This window comes from Globicephala melas, chromosome 4, assembly GCF_963455315.2.
Source record: "Globicephala melas chromosome 4, mGloMel1.2, whole genome shotgun sequence".
Taxonomy (NCBI): Eukaryota; Metazoa; Chordata; class Mammalia; order Artiodactyla; family Delphinidae; genus Globicephala; species Globicephala melas.
In genome coordinates, this window is record NC_083317.1 from 115,422,837 (window position 1) to 115,445,321 (window position 22,485).

Below are 22,485 nucleotides of genomic sequence, written 5' to 3' on the forward strand. Positions count from 1 at the left end.
CAGCATGGTATCTCTCATCGATTAAATTATCCCAGTTGCTCTGATACAGGTAAGTAATTGCAGTCCCTTTGTTTATAAATCTGTGTCTTGGATTAAACATTCATGGCGTCCATACAGTGAAGAAAAACACAAAAGTATTCTACCTCTAATGAAAGTTTAATCATTATCTGATAGCGGGGGCTTACAAAACGCCCAAAGCTGCAACTGGGTGGCGTGATCTCCTTGCTGGTCAAAAAGTAGGGGCTGCACACACTTCACCTGGGCATCTATGCCAGCCATCTCACTTCACTGCCAGCTCTCTCTCTCCCACCCGAACAACTTCCTTCTTCTAATTCCTTACATTATCTAAACAGCCATGGAGCCCTCGGACCGGGAACAGAGCTCCCAAGAGCTGGATTTAGAGGAGATAACTAGGAAGATTTCATTTCTGGACAAGTGGAGGGAAATCTTTAGTTATCAGCGGTAAGATGTTCTCATTTTCTCATTTCTCGAGAACCAGAGGGATTTTAGGTGTTTAAGTAATCAGCTTTTATGCTTGCCACGTGAGAAGTGTCCGTTACAGATTTACATTTTAAATGCTTCAGGTATGACTGTTTGCAGAAAGAGCCATCCCTAGCAAGGTTGAAGTTGAAGAGGTTTGAGGGTATAAGGGTTGAACATAGTGAGTAATTTTCTTGATGTTTTCTCTTTCATTTATAGGTTGGGAACCAATAATACAACTTCTCAGGTAATTATTTTTCTCAGAGCCAGTGTGTTTCCCTCTAGCTGCTTCTTCAAAACAATCACATTAACAGCATAATCTGCATTTATTCTGTGCACATAATGTCACTCAGGCACCCAGCATTTAACGTGTGAAAACACAAAACTAGAAACCTTGTTGAAGATCTTTTCTTGCGCCTTCTTTTTTCAGAAAAATCTCTTCCTACTTTTTCTTTTTAATTGGGGTATAGTTGCTTTACAATGTTGTGTTAGTTTCTGCCGTACAATGAAGTGAATCAGCTGCATGTATACATATGTCCCCTCCCTCTTGGACCTCCCTCCCGCCCCACCCCATCCCACCCATCTAGGTCACCACAGAGCACCGAGCTGATCTCCTCTTCATCATTAAAAGCACCATGTGGTTATTATTTTAGAAAAAAAAAATATGAGAATCTAGAGTTCCTACACTTGTGAAATAACACTAGATTCTGACACCCAAGTGCTTCAGTGATCCTGGAGAAAAGTAGTTCTGAAAATAGTTATTGTCTTGTTTCAGCTTCTGAAAAATTGTTTTCCTTACCATCTTCAAATAAGGAAAAGATGACTGAATTCAGGTGTTAACATGTATTTTAAAATCTGTTATACAGTATAAGATGAAAGATGTTTTTCTCTCACGTCACCTGAAAAGGTTAGAAGGTAATGGACTTTGTGTTTCAGATATTAATTCAATCACTGAACAAACACAGCATAAAATATTAAGGTGATTTTCTTGGCACTAATATACGATACAATCAAACAACTGAATTATTAATATTTTAACTATTACCACTAAAGCACCTTGCTCCAAGTAACCTGTGATCAAAAGCCTTATTATATGTGCTGAAACTCTCTGACCCAGTCTGTTAGAATTGGGGAGATAATACTTCTGTTTTAGTCCTGAAAGTATTAAATGGAGGTAGCTATCATTTGGGGGAATAGAATAGTCAAAAGATAAAACAATCTTTACAAGGAAAAAAAAATAAATGTCAAGTTATGCTTTACACAAGGTGGGGGAAACCCCCTGCCAAAAATGTAAAGATTTTCCATGTGATTTGCGAAATGCATCTTATCCCACCAGTAGTCTGTGACTTGGATGCTGTGTTTCTGAGATAAGAAAGCATCTTAGCCTCTAGGAATCCAGAAAAACTAGGAAGGCAGTTTCCTTCATGTTTCAGCTACCAACTGGGCAAATTTGTTTCATGAAATTAGGATAGAAGTAAATTGGAAGAAGAATCAATGCTAACTCATATTTAAATGCCGTAAGAATCAGTTAAGAAAAGTAAAAATAGATGTTTTTCTTAAAGGTAGGGGGTGGATTTTTTTAAGGAAGAAAATTATTATATTCACTTGCTAGGCAACAGGAATCTGAGAGAATTAAAAGGAGGTAACCTGACTTTGTTTACTGGCCAGTTAACAACGTAATGAGAAATACCTCATATAGACTGGAAAGATTCACTCATTGTTTATAAAATGTTGCCTTCTCAAAACAAGAGACAGTGACACTTACATTCTTCTATAAACATAGTTTCAAGTCAAGGTCTTGATAGCGTTAATTATGTTTCCATAGTTACACTTAACCTCTCCGAGTCACATAAAACTTAGGAGAAACCCTTTTGACACAGACACTGGGATTTTTCTGCCTCTTTTATTGCTATTTATGAAAATTTTCAGACAGCTTTAAAAGGGAGACAACATTTTCTGAACACTGATATTTCAGACAGAAAGAGAGAAAAGAGAGGAAAAAAGGTCATCACCAGCTCTGTTTGCTTTGTTTTTTGGTGGTGGCACTTTACACAGAATCGTGAAGGCAACCATATATCTGCCGGTGAAACTGAAGATGGAACAGGAATACCTCAGCCAAAAGGACACGGACATTGGCCATCGAGTAGCCTTTGTTCTATTCCCAAACCCTCTATCATCTCTTCAAAATCGGGCGGCCTTCCTATCTCCCTAGCAGTGGCCACGGTAAGTATAGCTTGTCAATTAAACATGAAATGAAACGTAATCTTCCCCAAACAACAAGGCAGGGGAATCTTATCTGCTGTCATGTGAGAGTATTATGGAAGATAAGACTACAGACGGTGGTTACTGGTAAAAGGCGAATATAATTAAAATGACTTATTTATGGTATTTTTCAAGGACACCGGTGACGTTACAGGCTTTTCCTCCCAAACTCTCAGTCTCTCTTTATTTACTCCCTCAGTGTGACAGTCAAGTGTGAAGCCATGAGGGAGTTAAATTCAAATAATTTACATATAAGGTAGGACAGGGCAGCCGGTGAGGACTGCAAAGGTGGAAGACGAGGTAGATGTGGGAGACAGGACCCCTGTCCTGTGTGGGCAGGAAGGAGGGAGATGGGGACACATGTCCAGGCCCAGTCTTGGGGCAAAGAGATGATCTCAAGAAAGAAACGTTCCCTGGGGCTGCCAACAAATAAGCAGATTTGAAAAGAACCCGATGTTCAAGAATCCAAGTGGACCTGGAAGCTACTGTTCCCAGGGACTGTTTGTTCCATTCAAAACTTGACCAGGGCTGGGGAGAGGGGCTGAGGCAGAGACCCAGACACACCTCACTGCATGGGCTGGGGGCAATGCCTTGGCGAATGGCCAAAGGACCAGCTGTCATGGTCAAAGAGGCATGATCGGGAATTGGGGAAGTAAAGCCAGGGGTCGAGGCAGGGAAAAAGCACCAGAGAGGGTGAGAGATCCCGCCAACAGGATTGTCCTGTAATATGGCCCTTTCAATCATAGTGAAAATCAGGGCTTTTAGGGACAGTTTTCCCACATTCACCCCATTTCCTCAGCCTCCAGACCACATTCTAGATACTTAGGCAGAAACCTCTCCTTGGGGCCCTAAGGACAAAAGTCAGAAGAAGCACTTCCTTTCTGAGGACACGCGGCCCTGCACCTGGGCACGCTTGCAGAACCCACCCGGGACCAGCCTGGTCTTCTGGGTAAAGACCAGCAAGGCCTACGGTCAGACCTGCCATGGACATAAAGCTCTGTAGTCTGTGCCCTGCAGGCAGGGTCCCTGATGAGAGGCAGGAGTGGGGGCCAGACCCCCTCTGGGGAAACCTCACAGTCTCCCCCTGCTTGTCGAGCCCAGAGGCCAGGCTGGCCCCGACTGCAGTATTTCTAACCCTCAGTGTAGCTGTTCCTGAGGCTCCCCAGGTGGAACATCATCGTACACAGGGACTACAGCCCCCGTGTTCTTTTTCATCACGTACATCCGCACAGGCTTCACAGAGCAACTCTCTCCACTGCTGAGGTTGCGGCACAAACGTGCTGGGAGGCCCACGTGCTCTTTCTTATCTTCACAGATCTTTCTGCCTCAATCCACCTTCCCTCTTGTGCTCCAGTGCCAGATGTCACAGGAAGACAGGCCAGCAGGGCTCTCTTGAGATGCTGCACGTTGCTCGTTGGCCTCACAGTTCCTGGATGGTGCCTTAACTTGTGTCTTAGGTGTCTAGTTCATCACTCTCCTTTTGAGGAATGAAGACAGGTGACGTGTAATCCTATTAGCATCTCCAGGCTCAGTGGTTATTCTGCCTACACTGTGCTGTAGAAACAGTAGTTAGAGCAACTACAGTGCCCCTCAATATCCTCGGGAGATTGGTTTCAGGACCCCCCAGAGGAAACCAAAATCCTCTGATGCTCGAGTCCCTTATAGAAAATGGCCTAATACCATTGCCCCCCCCATATCCGCAGATACAGAGGGCCGAGTGTATCCACATTTTACTGTAAAAGGTTTTTAATGAACACTTTAATAAAAAAGTATTATTGGCTACTAATGAATTTCTATGAAGAATGTCATTTTAAAATTTACACATATCAGGAAATAGGCTACCTTTTGTACGGAAAATAGAGAAAACTGATTCTACACTGATACCGTATTTGCCTGTATATGCACACAGAAATTCCAGAAGACTTCCTAAAATGTGACAGTAGGCGGAGGGAGAGGGGCAAGGGCCCTGGGTCGGGGGGAGTCTTCTCAGCATAGCTTTTTGTACTCTCTGGATTTTGAACCATGTGAATGGACAATCTATTTCTAAAAACACCGTCATGCCTTTTAAAAACAGGGGAAAAAAAAAGGCATTCACAGGTGTTTCCAAAGTCTTCTAGTTCCTCTCTCTATTGTGGAGGCAGGAGAGTCTGGGTCTGAATTCTCCCACTTGCCTACAAACACAGACATGATGCAATTGGAGACCTCCTCAGTGACTTTTCCAAGGTAATTCTCTCCCTTTGGAAAAGGCTGGGAGACGAAAGAATCAGACCTGATGGAGGGTTCAGGAAGTCCCAGAAGCAAAGAGAATTGATTTTTCTTCAAAAAAAAAAAAAAAACAAATTTGGACGTATTCCCATTATGAGGACCAGATGATAATGTATCCTTTAAATAACAGTAGCATTAATTAAACACACCCTGGGATTTCAAGATGATGAGCCTTGCGGTTCTGAATACTCGTGTCCAGGGAGGCAGTTTGGAAGCTTGACCAATTCTAATCGACATTTTGGCCGTGCAGCCGCCTGGCAAATTATTAGAGCGATTGGATCCTAGCACTCACATGAGAGTGTTTTTCGTTGTCATTCTGCTGTTCTCATTTCCCGCCTCCATTTGGAATTGCGATTCATAGGATTTCCTGACACTGGCACACACTTTTTGCTGGGAATCTGCTGAGAAAGTAGGGAGTGGGCAAAACAGCCAATGCCCCTTTGCTTTCCCCAGCTCTCCTGTTTCTCGCCTTTTGTTGCCCTATTTCCAGTACCACAGGGTTCTTCCTTCCCCCAGCCGCACGTCTTATAGTGTATGTGGTGTAATGAACGGCGGGCAAGGCTGCTGGCCCAGGTGGCATCATCGGAGAAGGTGAGAGTCCTCCTCTGGGCTCTTCCACAGCAACACCCCCTCCCCCGCTGTGCTTCCCACCAGCAGAAGTTTTTCATCCTCCTTCACAGTCAGGCCCTTCTGCGGGACCCAGCCTGGAATACATTCCTATTGCCTCTTTTATCAGCAGCCAATAAACAAACCCCTAGTGTATTTGCAATATCACCCAGCAGGATCATATTAAAACTGTAATACTGGGAGATCAAAATATTCTGGGGGAGAACCAGAAAAATGAAGCTCTAATCGAGGGTAACAGGCAATGGGCTGGCTTTAGGGGAGCAGGAAGCACAGCCTGGTAACCCCAACATAGGTCTGGCTGATAGATGGTCCTCAGTAGGTGTTTCATTCATTCATTCATTGCCTCTTGGGTGATCCCCAAGAGAGGCATCGCTGTACAGGGTAGTGGGTGTCATTTGTGTGCCCCTTCAGAAGCATACTCTACCCCTGTCCGCCCTGCTTTCTGCACTGCAGACTGAGCTGTACTCACCCCATCAGTAGGGCTCCCTCCTCTGACTTCCTGTTGAGTTTGACCAATGGGAGCCCTGGAGGGAGCCTGGAGGGACGGAAGGGAATGAAGTCAGGTGTGCAAAGCTGGCTGAATCCCTCTCCTCAGAAGGCAGTCCTCTCCCAGGACTCCCTCGCCCTTCCACCCCTCCAGGTGTCAGCGACATAAAAACTTCTCACTCTTGCTAACCCTGGGGCCCTGCATTAGCCACTCTTGCTGCCCCACGTGCAGCCCACATCTTTGTAAATGGTCCCTGAATTAAAGTTTCCTCAAGTTAATTATCCTGACTCGAGTGCCATCTGTTTCCTGCTGGGACCCTGACTGGTACCAGTTGAAAGGCTTGCATTTGATTCCTGGCACTACCATTTACTATCTACGTGACCCTGGGCATACCACTTCACTGCTCTGGGCCCCAAGTCCTTTAACTGTAAAACGAGAGCCAAATTCGCTTTTTAAAAATTCAACAACTACTTCTTGCGAGCCTGCTACTGCACCAGATGCTGCGAAATTGATGGTGAATGCAACCAGGTAAAGAGACTACCACTCTATTTGATGGGCTAGTTTAGAAATGTCTTCTTAGGACGCAGTAATTCTAACCTCTCTGATTCCATGATGGTCCAGTAATTTCTAAAGCAGGAAAAGATTTAGGGAAGGAGCTTCAAAGCAAATTATTCTACTTCAAATTGTGGGCAGGGAGCATGTGGGAGAGGACTGGACGGGGACAGGTGGTCACAAGAGGTCCCTCTAAGACCAGGGACAATGGACAAGGCAGTCAGGGTAAGGAAATGAAATCTGTTGGGAAGAATGATCCAGGACGTGTGTGTGTGTATGTGTGTGTGAGACAGAGAGAGAGAGCGAGAGAGAGACAGACAGAGAGACAGAGAGACAGAGAAACAGAGAGAGAGAGAGAATGATCACCATCGTTATCATCACCACAGCAATCAGGGAAGAGAGGTATTCCTGGAAAACTAACAAAGTGAAGAGAGAAAAACCGTGCCTGATTGTGTTAAGTAATAACAATCATTATAGTCATTTATTAGGACCATTTGCCATTTGTGTCTAGTTACCAGGCAGCACAACAACATACATGTATCACTGACTATGTGTCAGGTTAATCTTGTTATAAATTATACTGATATGAAAGTCAGTGTTGGGAGGAGGGATAAATTGGGAGATTGGGATTGACATATACACACTACTATATATAAAATAGATAACTAATAAGGACCTACTGAACAGCACAGGGAACTCTACTCGGTACTCTGTAATGGCCTATATGGGAAAAGAATCTTAAAAAGAGTGGGTATATGTATACGTATAACTGATTCACTTTTGCCGTACAGCAGAAACTAACACAACATTCTAAATCAACTATACTCCAATAAAAATTTTTAAAAAAAAAGAAAAGAGGGCTTCCCTGGTGGCGCAGTGGTTGAGAGTCCGCCTGCCGATGCAGGGGACACGGGTTCGTGTCCTGGTCCGGGAGGATCCCACATGCCGCGGAGCGGCTGGGCCCGTGAGCCATGGCCGCTGAGCCTGCGCGTCCGGAGCCTGTGCTCCGCAACGGGAGAGGCCACAACAGTGAGAGGCCCGCATACAGCAAAAAAATTAAATTAAATTAAATTAATAAAATTTAAAAAAGAAAAGAAAAGAAAGTCAGTGTTACATAAGTAAGGTGAGTCATCTCTGTTGCCACCCTGGACACTGGGGGCTCCCTGAGAAGCCTGCAGCCCCCCTGTTCTAGGCCTTCCCGAGGTGAAGCTGGACAGTGGCTCTCCCTAAGTTGGAGGGGGCAGCTGGCAACAGAAACGGGAGTTTGATCTGGCTTACTGAGCTTTTTAAATTGAATTTGAATTCTCAGCTTTCTCAGCCACAATTGTCTTAGGCTGTCACATTATCCATGGCTTCTCCTCCCTTACCCCTGCCAGTGTCTGGGCTTTTTCCATCTGGGCTGGGACTTTCTTCCATGCAACATGAGAGGTTCCAGTGTAGACAGGCTGTGTTTTCACAAAGGTAATAACAGCACTTATGGTTCCCACAGTCCTTTCCATACTTCTCCTCTTGCAGTGGTAGCTTTCAATTTCAGTGATGGGGACAGAGCAGGGGTTATCCCCGTTTCAGGATAAGCAAAGAAAGCCTTAGAGAGGTTTGACAATCTGTCCCCGTTCATGTGGTCGGCATGTCCAAGCAGAGCTGGGGCTTCTCAACCCTGGAGTCAGGAGTGAGCAGTTTTCTTCTGTGCAGTCTTGATGTCAGGGAGACACTTTCTGTCCATATTCAGGGCTCTGCTGGGGATGTCCTGGGTTGGTGGCCCTCTTTGGTTGCAGTGCACACCGAGTCTGTGTCTCCTAAGAGCAGCCTTCTCCTCCCTCTCCTTGATGGCCACCGGACAGATAATTTTCCTTCAGGTGCAATTCTAGGCTCTTGCTTATTCTGAAATGCACCTGTCTCTATTTCTCTGTAGAGGCAATCTTTTCTTTTGAGGGTGGGTGCAGAGGTGGCCAGGAAATAAACTCCAGCCATGGAACCAGACCCTGGTTTGAGATGGAGAAGACCATTCCAGATGCTTGCTTCTCCTGCATCTGTCCTTCTTGGAAACCATTAGAGCCCACGCTATGCACAGCTGGGAAGAGGTACCCTGGCTCTGACCGGCTGGGCTCCATGTTCCTTTTGTCCACACTCTTCAACTGGCTCCAAATGCCTGAGTGTGATATTCAAAGCCCTCCAGGATCAGACCCAAGGTACTTTCCATTCTGAGCTTCCACTGACTTCCTGCCCTGGGGCCCCAGAACACACAGTGTTCTAGACCCAGTGAACCACTCACTGTCCCTGGATACCCTGGTACCATGTGTGTGCGTTTGCAGATCTCTCTCTCTACCCAGCCTCCCCGCCTTTACAGGCGACAGACCACTGTGTGGTCTGTCACAGAGTGTGGGACATGTGCCTGTGCTGGAGCATGGGGTGCTTTGGGGATATGGCAGTAAGCGACACTGAATAGCACTGAGTTACCTGTGGGAAAGTCAGCCCCTTCTCCACTCTGGCAGGCCAGGGAGAAGACCCGGTAAAGGGCAGCACACATTCACACCTCTTTAACACGTCTTATCTCCCTTTTAATTACAAAGAGCGCAGGGCTCAGTCAGAGCTTTCACAGGCAACGGTTTCTAGCATAATCTAATAACATCGTTATATCTCTATTTTTTTTTTATTATGGCAAGTGATTTTGATTCTCATTTAAGGATGTGGTATAAAGTGTCCTTTTAAATAAACGCTTTATTTATTTATTTAAATGAATGTTTCCTTGTAAAATGGGGATTAAATGAGATAATGCACATATCTGACCCTTTGTAAGCTCTTAATGACGGTGAACTGATTTGAAATAAACGAGAAACTGCCAACTTCCCCACCAAGAAAGAAAGAAAGAAAGAAAGAAATGCTTTAAATAAATGTTTTCTAAGTTATAAAAGAATGTCCCAAGCTAATGAGAAATATTAATTCAATAATTATTGGCATACAAAAATGACAGCAGTTATAAGGATGGTACATACACTATTAAAGCTGGGGAGGCAGATCAGTGGTGTTAGCATGGGTACGAATACCAGCCCTGCCTGATTTGCTGGGTGACCTTAGGCAAATACTTTCCTGTAAAAGGAGGATGATAACAGTACCTTTCTCAAGGAATTGAATTAACATAATGAATGCAAAGCACTTAGCCCAGTGCCTGGTGCGTAGAAAATACTCAATAAATGCTAGACACCATCTGCCAGCCTAGTTTAAATGCCACCTCTTCCACGAAGCCCTCCTGAGTACTTCAGTCGGAAGTTCTCTCTCCATACCCATACCCCACACAGGACCTAGCACAAGCCGAATGATTAATATGCCTCTGATTATAAAGGGATTCCCTTTTTGTCACGGGTTTGGTTTACAAAGGCTTGTACCCAATTTTCTGGGATTTTCTAAAAGACCCTCTCCAATCTTAACATGCTGCAGAGTATCCAGAAAAAAAAGATTCTAGGGCAAAAAAACAGAGGCTGCTTGTTTAATACCAATTTACACCACTATTGTACTCAGACTGCTGGAATCAGAGTCCTGCCTATTCCTTTTTTCTGGAGCAAGAGAGAAAGACCCTAACGTGGGAGAGATAGGAGTTACAGAGTCATGGTTAGAGGAATGAGAGGCATAAGGAGAGCGTAGTCGCCCGTCATGGATCTTAAGGGGGTACAGGGAAGATGGCTGGCAATGGAGGGTGAGACAGACGCAGAGACAGAACTCGGATGAGGATAAAAAGGTGCACAGTTGACACTCTCAGCCTTCAGGATAAAATGTCCTAAGTGAACGCTATGCAAACCTTTTGCACAGAGCTGGACAATTACAATCAGGGAATAGAGTAATGTGTGAACCTGACTCTAGGAAGGGGACAGGCCCTCCTCCATGGTTTCACCACCTTGCTTAAGTCTGTTTGCTGAGGGCTTGTGTCTTGTTTGAACCATTTAGTTCCCCTCTTTTCAGAAACTGCGCCAGATCCTCTTTGGAAATACAGCCCAGGTCTTCAGCTCTGACTGGACAAAGGCCTATTTCCGGTTTCATGATCCTTTTTCTGACCTGGCTTTCGCTTTGGAAGTGGGAAAGGTAATAGCAGGTGATAATTTTTTTTTTTTTTTTTTTTTTTTTGTGGTACGTGGGCCTCTTACTGTCGCGGCCTCTCCCGTTGCGGAGCACTGTCTCCGGATGCGCAGGCTCAGCGGCCATGGCTCACGGGCCCAGCCGCTCCACAGCATGTGGGATCTTCCCGGACCGGGGCACGAACCCGCGTCCCCTGCATCGGCAGGCGGACTCTCAACCACTGCGCCACCAGGGAAGCCCAGGTGATAATTTTTTAAAGTCCTAATCCCATGCTCCCTGTCTGTGTTTCCTTCCATCCTCCTCCATACGAGGCATGTTTTCATTATCATCATATGTAGAAACATATCGACGATTTAAAATGTAAACTTAAATGATAACAGACTATTGAAAATTATGACACGCTATCTAGGATGTCACAAAGTCTCAAACTCCTCCCCACTCTCTTCCAAATTTTCGTTTTCCTGGCACTTTTCTCCAGGTCCTAAGCATTCCTAAGAATCTAGAGGCTGGAAGAGATCTAGGAGTTTCTTTCTGGCTTGTTTAAAACCTCAGTAATTCAAACCATTGATCCCTAGCCAGGCAGAATTTCAAGAGCTAGCCGACTGGTTCCTTACCTCCTGCAAATCTAACGGTTGGACATGAGGCACGAGCCCAGTGAAGGTGGGGCGGAGGGGGACAGGCATCCCGGGGTGCCCGTCTATGGGGCTCCACAGAGAAGCTAGTCATTGCAGATTCTAGCCCAGCCACAGCCCATGGGGAGCGGTGGCACATGTAGAGAAGCCTAGGGGATGCTGTGTCCCAGAAGGGAAAAGGCTGCCGAGAAGAATAAATAATGACATCCATTTCCAAGACCTCTCTTTTATAACGTGGGCCCTGAGGGTTCCACCACCATTGTAAACTCCTCACTGCTGACCCTCCACTTTTCAGGGAGGTGCCCGAAGCATTCAGATGGCTGTACAAGGATGCATCATTAAATATTTGTTGTTTACAAGGAAGGGAAAAGACTGTAACTTTCTCAGGTAAGAGGCCTATGAAAAGTATTTGCAAAGAATTACCCATTTCCCGAGAACCTTTGTAGGCTAGATAACCACCAGGGAAAATCCCCCAGGTTGCCTCAGGAAGGAGACTTGCCTCATAAGAGGACTTGCCTCGTAAGACAGAAATGGCTCTGGCTCTCCCAGAGGGACTGAATTTCGTGAGTAGGTAGAGCTCTTCCAGAGTCCCTTTCAGTGTTCAGTGGCAGGGGTAACCCTGACAGTTTTTATGCTCCACTGCAGAGCCCCCTGACAGAGGAGACGAAGCACCAGGTCTCCAGACAGGCTTACCTGACAACATTTGATAGGAAGTCCCAAACTAACAGTTCCAGAGAGAGAACAAAAGGGGTGATGACAAACCTAATAAATGAAGGATTCGTCCTCCTCTTTAATCACGCTGACAAAGTACAGTGTTTGGTAGTTGCCTATTTAAAAAATCAGTTCAAATTATTTTGTTCTTAGATGCTAATAAACCCCTATCAAACTCTATGATATTAGAGGAAACAGAAATAATTAAAAGGCATCTACCTACCCTCAGGCAGGGTAACTTATCACCCAGAACAGGAACTGAACGTCTCATCTATTCTAAGAACGTGAATTACCAGCTTCCTTAGAAGCAGAGCCAGAGATGGGAATTCTTCATGCAGGTGATTTATTAAGGGAATGCATGCCCTCAGGAGAAACCCCTAAGAGAGCAGGGGAGCAGGCTAGGGAAGGAGGAGAAGCAGAGGAGGACTGTGGCTGCCAGTGATGTCTAGCCTCCGCCTGAGCCATGGGAGCTCTGGGGGGCAACTGCTCCATCTGCAGATAAGGGGGCGGGGCCTTTACACCTCCCACCCTCATCAGGCATCCGCTATGGACCCTCCTATGGGCAGGTGGCACAACTCCCAGTCACTTCCAGGGAAGGTGGCTCCAGTTCATCCGAGAAAGTTGAAAAGTATGAGGCCCTAGCAGCAGTGCCCAAAGCAACGGGGGGTGGGCATGTCCACCAACTGAGTAAAAGGGATCCCAAGGGACCTAGATGGAACACATACAGCATTTGCTCCATGAATAGCAAGCAGTTAGCACAGTACCTGGCTCGTGGCAGGTATCACATAAATGCTAATGAGTAATTGCTATTATCGACCTGCTCCATGAAGCCTTCCTGAACCTTCCCAGTCACAAGTTCTCCCTCCTGCCCCTGCAGTCTCACAGCACTTTGTTTGACTCTCATTCTACCTTGGACAAGGGTTTTGGAGTGTGAGGGTCCTGCTACTGATTTCGATATCACCATAGAGCTAGATGGATTCTATAAATCAGGAGTCCCCAACCACCGGGCCACAGACTGGTAACAGTCCGTGGCCTGTTAGGAACCGGGCCACACAGCAGGAGGTGAGCGGCAGGCGAGCGAGCGAAGCTTCATCTGTATTTACAGCCGCTCCCCATTGCTCGCGTTACTGCCTGAGCTCCACCTCCAGTCAGCATTATGGTGAGCTGTATAATTACTTCATTATATATTACAATGTAATAATAATAGAAATAAAGTGCACAATGAATGTAATGTGCTTGAATCATCCCCAAGCCACCCCCCCACCCGTTCGTGGAAAAATTGTCTTCCACGAAACCAGTCCCCGGTGCCAGAAAGGTTGGGGACCGCTGCTATAAATCATGGCTGAGTTCATTCACTAACCTCTGTCATGTGTTTCTTCACCAGGAAGACAGTTGTCAATGTTAAACATTTAGAAAATGAGCATAGGAAAGGTCTGTGATGTAAAGATTGGCTCCCATTTCCGGGGAATTCTCACCCACTGGGATTATTTGATGGAATCTAATGGTTAAGAACAATCTAATGGTTAAGTCAGGAGGCACACTGCCCGCATTCAAATCACTGCTCTACTGCTTTAAAGGTGAATGACCAGGGGCAGAGTACTCAACCCCCGTCTTACTTTCCTCATCTCTAAAATGGGACTAATAATATTGATAGCATCCACCTCACAGGTTGTCATAAGGATTAAATGAGGTAATATGTGTTAGGTGCTTAGAACAATTCTGGGCCCAGTGAGTACCAGATGAGTGTAAACTATAAGTTAGTAAGGGGGAAGTGGGCCTCAAATGATTCGTAGGACGTGATCAGTCAGGAAGAACAGACAGAACTTGCATATTAAAGGCAGACAAGTACATCAGAAAAAGCATGGAGGTAGAATGCAGAAACTATGTCTAGGGAACTAGTCCATCTGGGGCAGAGGGTTTGCAAAATGGAAACCTGGGAGATAAAACTGGAAGGATTGTTTGGGGTTGCACTCGGGAAGGGCCTGTGTTATCAGGTTAGAGAGTTGGGATGGAGCCTGGCTGGAGTTCAGGAGAGAAGACAGTGTTGAGATTCAGCAGGGGCAGTAATGCACAGGGAGGGATCAGTGGAGAAACCAGAGGATTAATGCTCTGGGGTGAGGATGCCCGTTCAGTGCGGGCAGAGAGGCTGAGGCCCTCCACAATGTTCTCACAGTGTAGGTTGATGAAGGAACCAAACTGACCCATCCTGTACTCAGAGGGTCCATGAAAGTGGAGGTCCAGGCCCTCAGCTAAGGGGCACTCATTGCAATGCGTTCCTACCCTCCCCCCCCCCCGGGCTGAAGTTTGTGCGCGATGAGCAAGCAGGGGCAGAAGCAGGCGCTGGCCGCGGCGCTCGCAGGCATCCTGTGGGCCGCAGGAGCAGCTAGGAAAGCCACCATCTGCCTTGTCACCGAGGACACTTACGTCGCCCTGACTCCTGACTACTCTGGGGACGGTTTCACTGAACGGGTGAGTGCACTCCTGCCCGTCCTGTCCTACCAGATAACGGATGGTGAAGCCTGGGTGAGTATTAGACTCGCCATGGAACTGGAGGTGGAACTGATGCTCCTGGGTGGACCTCCACGATGTAAGCATCTGATGTGGCCAAAGGTACCTGCCAAAGAGGCCAGGATCAAGGGCATAAGTAATCCAAGCAGCCAAAATAGAGATGCCTGCTGTGAATTTCTCCTTCCAGAATTCACCATGATCAAGAATACTCCATACCCAACAGAAAGAAGCAGATTCACAGACATAGAGAACAAAGTAGTAGTTATCAGTGGGGAGAGGGAAAGGGGAGGGGCAACACAGGGGGAGGGGATTAAGAGGTGCACACTATTATATATAAAATAAGCTACAAGCATGTTGTACAACACAGGGAATAGAGCCAATGTTTTATAATAACTATAAATGAAGTATTACCTTTAAAAATTGTGAACCACTATATTGTACACCTGTAACTTATATAATATTGTATATCAACTATACTTCAACAACAAAAAAAATTTTTAAAGAATATCCCATGCCTGAAATTATCATAAACTCCATTTCCATAGCCACTCTTCTAAACGTGGCTGAATTCTACCTATTAGGGAAAAAATCTGTTTACAGTTTTCCTGCTCAAGACACCATATTGGTTTAAAACTGAGGAATGTAAAAGTGAGGCCGGTGGCCACCCAATCTTACCATGTATGTTTTACAGGGCCTTGTGTATATGTCAGTTTCTAGCCATGTGATTTTGCAATGAAACAAAGAACTCCCTTGAGGTACTAACAGTGAGTTGACATCTTCTAGCTATAACTTTCATCTTCCTTTTCATTTTTATCTTCTATTTCTGATTTATAGCTCCAGCTGTTTGAACTTTTAGAGAAAGAAGCCACGGAGAAATTCATCTATGATCACGTACAGTGTGTAAGTATTTAAGGGTTGAGATAATTCCTTTATGTTGAACTGATCGTACAGGAATCTTCTTCCTTTTATAAAGTGTATTTCTAATGATGCTTGTTAAGAAAAGCAGGTCATTTTGAGGACTAAGAGAGGGCAGAATGAGGGAAAGAGAAACCTGTCTCTCCCTCCCCACAATCTAGAAAGAGGCCAGATCACACACAGGCCCACTCACAAATGCCTCTTTCTCCTTGGCTAATCAAACGCAGAGAATAATACTATAGAGGGCATATACAATAAGATTGCTTTTATGGGAAGAGAAAATGTTAGAGCAGCCTTGCCTCATCTAAGGGATAAAACACAAAAATGGTAGTCTAAATTGCCAAAACGGCCATTCACATTGGCTCAGAAAAATGACTGCCAGTCTGAAAAAGGTGGCCCCCTTTCACGTCTTCTATCAGCACCTTCCACACAATGCCCTCCCCTGCAATGAATCTCCCCCACCTCCTGTGTGTGGGAAGGACACAAAGTAGGGGATAGGGATGGTGGAAAACGGAAGGTGCTTTTTTTTTTTTTTTTTTCCTTTTGCGGTACGCGGGCCTCTCACTGTTGTGGCCTCTCCCATTGCGGAGCACAGGCTCCGGACGCGCAGGCTCAGCGGCCATGGCTCACGGGCCCAGCCGCTCCGCGGCACGTGGGATCTTCCCGGACCAGGGCACGAACCCGGGTCCTCTGCATCGGCAGGCGGACTCTCAACCACTGCGCCACCAGGGAAGCCCCAGGAAGGTGCTTTTTTAAGTTTCCTCTGTGGATAAAGAAATGAAAGTTGATTTTCTAAAGAATCAGAACCTTACAATGTAGCAGAGGAAAATTAGAGTAACCATGAAGCCATATAAATGTGGCTTGTATGGAAAGGGAAAATTTGATTCATGAAACTCACAACCCCATTCCTTTCAAAGGTCATAGGGACAGAAAACTTGGGCATGAGTTCTCAGTCACACACTAGCTACATGGTCTTGCTTAAACTAGTTACCCCAGACCGTCCTCCCCCACCCTCTCTTGGGTCTATGTGGTAGGCAGAAGAATGGTCCCCTGAAAGATGTCCATACCCTACCCCCTAGAACCTGTGAATGTTTCATTACATGGTAAAGAGGAATTAAGCTCGTTAATCAGATGACTCTAAAATAGGGAGATTACCCTGGATTATCCGGGTGGGCCCAGTGTAATCTCAAGGGACTTTAAATGTGGATGAGGAAGGCGTAAGACAGGGGAAGACTGATGTGATGTGAAAAGAGTACCACTCACTGTTGCTGGCATCGAAGGTCAAAGGTGGGGGCCATGAACCAAGGAACGTGGGCAGGGCTGCTAGAACCTGGAAAGGGCAAGGAAACAGATTCTCCCCTAGAGCCTCCAGAAAGAACGCAGGGCTGCTAACATCTTGATTTTAGGCCAGTAAGACCCATTTCAGTCTTCTAACCTCTAGAACTGTTAAGATAATAAACCTGTATTATTTAAGCTACTAAATGTATGGTAATTTGTTACAGCAGCAATATGAAACTAATGGAAGGTATATGATAGATTTTAAATACCTGACATGAAATGTTAAGCTAGAAGCCTGCTTAGGGACTTTTTGTGGTAGAGGGAGATGTTTAATGGGGCTACACGGAGAGGAACCATGTAAGAAATGACTCTGCCAGCAAACAGAGGCAAACCCTTTCCTCTCTGTCTTCCATCTCTTCAACTCAGACCTGGGAGAGTCTGATTCAATAAGAAAGTCTTTCACAACTGCAAGGGCTTCTTAAGTGTAGCCAGAGTTGAGAATAAGATGATTAGAGCTAGAGCTATACATAGGTTTTCCCCCTCAAGGACAAAGAGTTGATAATGGGGACCTACTGTACAGCACAGAGAACTCAATACTCTGTAATGACCTATATGGGAAAAGAATCTTAAAAAGAGGGTATATATGTATATGTATAACTGATTCACTTTGCTGTAAAGCAGAAACTAACACAACATTGTAAATCAACTCTACTTAATTTTTAAACTAATGTTTAATTAATAAAAATTAATTTAAAAATAAAATTTAAAAAAAGACTAAGAGTTGAGCTGGAATAAGTAATGAAAGGAAGCAGAATCAGACTGCATGGTGCAGGTGGGCTTTGCACAAGAGTGGTGTCAAGCGGACCCAAGCTGACCATTACCATAGCCGCGCGGGGAAAGGGTTGGCACCATTTCCTGAGTGCGGGGGCATCTGGATGCATAGATACTCCTCTGAAGGGCACTCCCTAACCGGGGCTGCGTGTGTGATCAGCCCCCATCCAGACCTTTACCAAACACCATTCACTATCAAGATGAAGCAGTTCTGTGCCCTGTCTTCAGGCAGAGATCACAAGCTAGAGGTCTGAGGGTTACATGTGGGCAGCAGGCCTATTGTTATTATGGGTTGAATTGCATCTCCCCTCTCCCCAGAAAAGGGATATGTTTAAGCCCTAACCCCCAGTACCTGTGAATGTGTTCTGATTTGGAAAGAGTTTCTTTGCAGATGTAATCATGTTAAGATCAGGTCATGCTGGATTAGAGTGGGCCTTAATCCAATGACTGGTATCTTTATAAGGAGACAGAAATTTGGTCATAGACACCAACACATGCAGGGAGAATGCCATGTGATAATGAAGGCAGACTGTCCCAAACCAAGGACTCCAAGGACTGCCAGCAGCCACCGGAAGCTAGGAAGATACAAGGAAGGATCCTCCCCTAAGGCCTTCAGAGAGAGCATGGCCCGCCTCTGACACCTTGATTTCAGACTTCTAGCTTTCAGAACTGTGAAACAATAAATTCCTACTGTTTCAAGCCATTCAAATTTCTGGCCATTTGTAGGGTAGGTCTAGGAAACTAATACATCTATTACATAGGATCTGCAGCATTAGCTCATATGGTGTTGTATTTTTAAAAACTCGGCTTGGTGAACTTCAAAAATAATCAGAAAATTCCACGTAAAAACCTAAATGTTCAGGCATTCCCTGGTGGTCCAGTGGTTAGGACTCCTCACTTTCGCTGCTGAGGGCACAGGTTCAATCCTCGGTCGGGGAACTAAGGTGAAGCCGCCCCTCAATCTGCACAGAGCAGCAAAAAAAAAAAAAAAAAACCAACAGCAAAAAAAACCACACACAAAAACTAAATGTTTAGGTCCTCCCCACTCCCACCCAAAATCAGAAACTCTGACAGCACTAGGCCTGTATTCTAGCATGTCTTCAATCAGCTGATAAAGGGAGCAGTGACTCCCATTAGACAAGTTGTGATAGACTGAATGATGTTACCTAACTGGTAAAAAGGACTCTGCAGATGTGGTTAAGTTCAAGATCTCAGATCGGGAGATTATTCTGAATTTTTCTGAGGGACCCAATGAATCCTAAGGGTTTTATAAGAGAAAGAGGACGGCAGGAGATTCAGAAAAAGGGATGTGATGAGGGAAGCAGAGGAGAAGAGGCTATGTGATGTGGAGTCATGAACCAAGGAATAAGGACAGCTTCTAGAAGCTGGAAAAGGCTAGGAGACATCATAGCCTCCAGAAGGAGCACAGGCCAACCAGTAGTTTGAATGGAGTCCAGTGACACCAGGGCTGGACGTCTAATCTCCAGAACTGTGAGATGATGGATTCCTGTGGTTTTAAGCCAACACGTCTGTGGTCGTCTGTTAAGGCAGCAACAGGAAACTGACACACAAGTGCTGTCCCTTGCCTCGGGCCCCACCTTTCCCCGTTTCCCTCACGTCCTGGCGTACACCCATTTGGGTTCCCATCTGGCTTCTGTGGGCACTGAAATTTCTTCTCCTGCCTGAAGATCCAGCCCCTGCAAGGGCATACATAGTGAAGGGGACAAATTAATCCACAAAAGGAAAAGTGCATGCATTTTAGCAGAAGGCTTCCTGCTATAATGCCTTTAAAGAAGAGGCTTTAACCCTGGGCACCTTGAAAGCCAGCCAAGGAGCTTCTTTTCTGCAGGTAGAGTATTGACACAAAGCTAAGATAAGGCCAACCAGTGAGAGGCCCTGAATGAGGATGGATTTTTATCCTGGAGCTCACAGGGCACCTTTGGAAAGTTTGGAGCAGAAGAGTAACCTGGCCAGGAAAAGAGACAGGGAGAAGTGCCTTAGAGAGGGACAGACAGTAATTTTGCTGTGGTTCTAGCATGTTCTAAGAACTACGGTAGGTCCTGTGCATTATTTCATTTAACTTTTGCAACAATCCTAGGAAAAGGGTCTTTTTATCTACATTTGCAGATGAGATTGAAACTTAAAGAAGCTGGAGTTAATATAGTAGAACTGGTTTTGAACTCAGGTTTGTATAAGTCCAAAGCTATTTCTAGAACGCTTCTCTGCTCCCCCTGAGTTTAACAGGATGATGAGGAAGGATGCACTGATGGAGGGAGGCTGGATAAGGGCCAGCCAGAGCAGCTCTGAGGAACTGAGCTAGGATAGACGCTGGAAAATGGAGAGGAAGTATACACTATGTCTTAGCCATGATTCGAAGAGAATCACATGATAGAAGTGGAGGAAAGATGGGTTGAAAACCAAGAGAATGATGGTGCCATTGGCACGCCTGAAGCAAGGAAAGAGGATGCATCTGAGGGTTGAGGTGACCTAGAGAAGCAGAGAGAGCTCCCATGGTCCTTTCGGCAGCTAGAAAAAAATCTCTCAGGTGTAAATCCTTGAATTCATGTCCACAGATACACAGAGATGTACTGTGTTTATGCAAACGTGTTTTTCCTTTGTTTTTCAAATAGTTCAAAGGAGAAGGAAGCCATGGTGTCATCTTGTTTCTTTACAGTCTGATCTTCTCCAGGACATTTGAAAGGTAAAGTCTACAAATATTTGCACAGGTATTTCCTATAGCTCTGGGGTCCCATAAACAATGCTCTCTTGTGTTGGAAAATATTTTCATGCCTTATTGGAGACATGAGTGCAATTTTTTTCTAGTGGACACTCTTCTGTTGATTCATCTTTTTCTGTAGTCAGTTTGGCCATATTCGTGGGAGAGTGGATGTCATCAGAAAAGTCTGAATCTACTTTTCTAGCACAGTAGTAGGTTCCTTTTTCTTGTGGTTATAAATATTGGCAGATACCACTCAGGCTTATTTGTACAGTTTTCATAAATGAAAATATTTTATGATTTCTATGTACGATAAAATATATATCCACAAATATTTATTTTGTCCCTATGAAATGCAAAGCCCTGTTCTTGGCACTGTGGGAAATACCAATAAAAGAGAATATGGCCCTGACCTCCTTGCAGGTTCCAATTTGGGAAAAACCAGGGGTACACAGAGAGACTGAGCAGTCCCAGGTGGTACTTAACGTGCCAAATGAAGTACAGAGACAATGAATCTTAAGGGATTCCAGAGGAGGGAGGGGCCCCAACAGATAAGGTGGCCAAGGAAGGCTTCTGGGAAGAAACAGACTTTCTTCTGGACCCTGAGAAAAGGGTAAGCTTTTGAGAGTCAGAGAGAGAGAAACAGAGGGCCCCCAGAAAGGAAGAATTTCAAGCCTTGAAGCAGTTCCTGAAAACTTGTCTTTTGCATATCATACTTTTATGATCTATATTATTATTTGCTTAACAATGTCCTTAAATCAACACACACTTGGGACTTCCCTGGTGGTCCAGTGGTTAAGACTCTGTGCTTCCACTGCAGGGGAGGCACGGTTTCAATCCCTGGTCAGGGAACTAAGACCCTGCATGCTGTGTGGCACGGCCAAAAAAAAATGAAAAAATTCAAAATCAACAGACATTTAGATATCATCCTCTTCTTAAACATTAATATCCTCTAAATCACGTAGTTGCTGTGCTAAAGAAAAAATGTATTAAACACATTACTGTAAATTTTTTTAATGCTCATATCTATACCACCTAACTTCATGCCATCATTTAGGAAACACTGCCCTGAATTACATCTGATGTTTGACCCACGTCTTTAGGTCTTATTCACAGAAGTGCTTGACCTTCCAGTCCTGTGAACAGGTTCGTTCAAGAACACATACAGCTCCTACAGCTCAGCATCTCCCTCCGGGTGACAACACGAGCCACTTTCCACCTCGATATTATACTGTCCTGGGTGGAACCCTGACCCCTTGGCCCTGGTGAAACAGTAGAGGCTTCAGCCGAGACATGGGCTTAACTCCCCAGCTGGTGGTTTCCACTTGAGCAGTCTGGTCAACTCTGCCTTGGGCCAGCACTCTCTGGACGGGTCACGTGTCACCGCCCTAAGTCAAGTGTCCCTTGGCACTCAGCGCAAACAGTTTTGCTACAGAGCCCAGCACCCACACGGAGCCCACACCCAGGGATTCTAACATGTGAGGTCTGCCGCTTTGTCCTCCTCCCTGACCACTTATCACTGGCTTCCCCCAACGGCATCCAGAGCTTGCCCCGTCACCTCTGCAGCCCCAGTCCTAGAAGCTTTCCCAGTGACAGATGGAAACGTGCCAGGCACATGGGAAGGACAGTGACCAGGCAAGCCCAAGTCACTGCTGCTCTGCGTTGGGGGGGCGGAGGGAGGAGAGGCTGCATGTCCCTGGAGCATCACCGGCCGTGAGTGCTGATGGCTTCTCCCACTCTGCAGGCTTCAGAAGGACCTGGACGTCTCCACCACTCATCTGCTACGACCAAATGCTGGAGGTTTCCTGTGCAGGCAGGTGGGTTGGAAGACTTTGCCTTTTTATTGTAGCATCTCAATTAGGCTTTTTTTTTTTTGGCAGTACGCGGGCCTCTCACTGTTGTGGCCTCTCCCGTTGCGGAGTACAGGCTCCGGACGCGCAGGCTCAGCGGTCATGGCTCACGGGCTCAGCCGCTCCGTGGCATGTGGAATCTTCCCAGACCAGGGCACGAACCTGCAGCCCCTACATGGCAGGCGGACTCTCAACCACTGCACCACCAAGGAAGCCCTAGGCCTTTTTTTTTTTTTCCTTTCAACTAAGCATATTCTCTCCTTAAGTGAAGAGTGATCAAATTATCTTTGAAAAACTAAGATG

The 22,485-nt window shown here is 45.6% G+C and overlaps 1 protein-coding gene across 1 annotated transcript in view; it reads left to right on the plus strand.

Annotated features, from left to right (window-relative positions):
• Nucleotides 1-355: 355 nt before the first annotated feature.
• MINDY4B (MINDY family member 4B) overlaps nt 356-22,485 on the plus strand; it is a 40,716-nt gene continuing 18,586 nt past the window's right edge. Inside the window, exons 1-9 of the mRNA XM_030873497.2 lie at nt 356-462; nt 700-727; nt 2,536-2,703; nt 10,628-10,747; nt 11,669-11,760; nt 14,388-14,553; nt 15,427-15,492; nt 20,247-20,317; nt 22,077-22,149. Of these exons, the coding sequence (XP_030729357.2) occupies nt 356-462; nt 700-727; nt 2,536-2,703; nt 10,628-10,747; nt 11,669-11,760; nt 14,388-14,553; nt 15,427-15,492; nt 20,247-20,317; nt 22,077-22,149 (891 nt within the window). The remainder of the gene's footprint in view (nt 463-699; nt 728-2,535; nt 2,704-10,627; nt 10,748-11,668; nt 11,761-14,387; nt 14,554-15,426; nt 15,493-20,246; nt 20,318-22,076; nt 22,150-22,485) is intronic.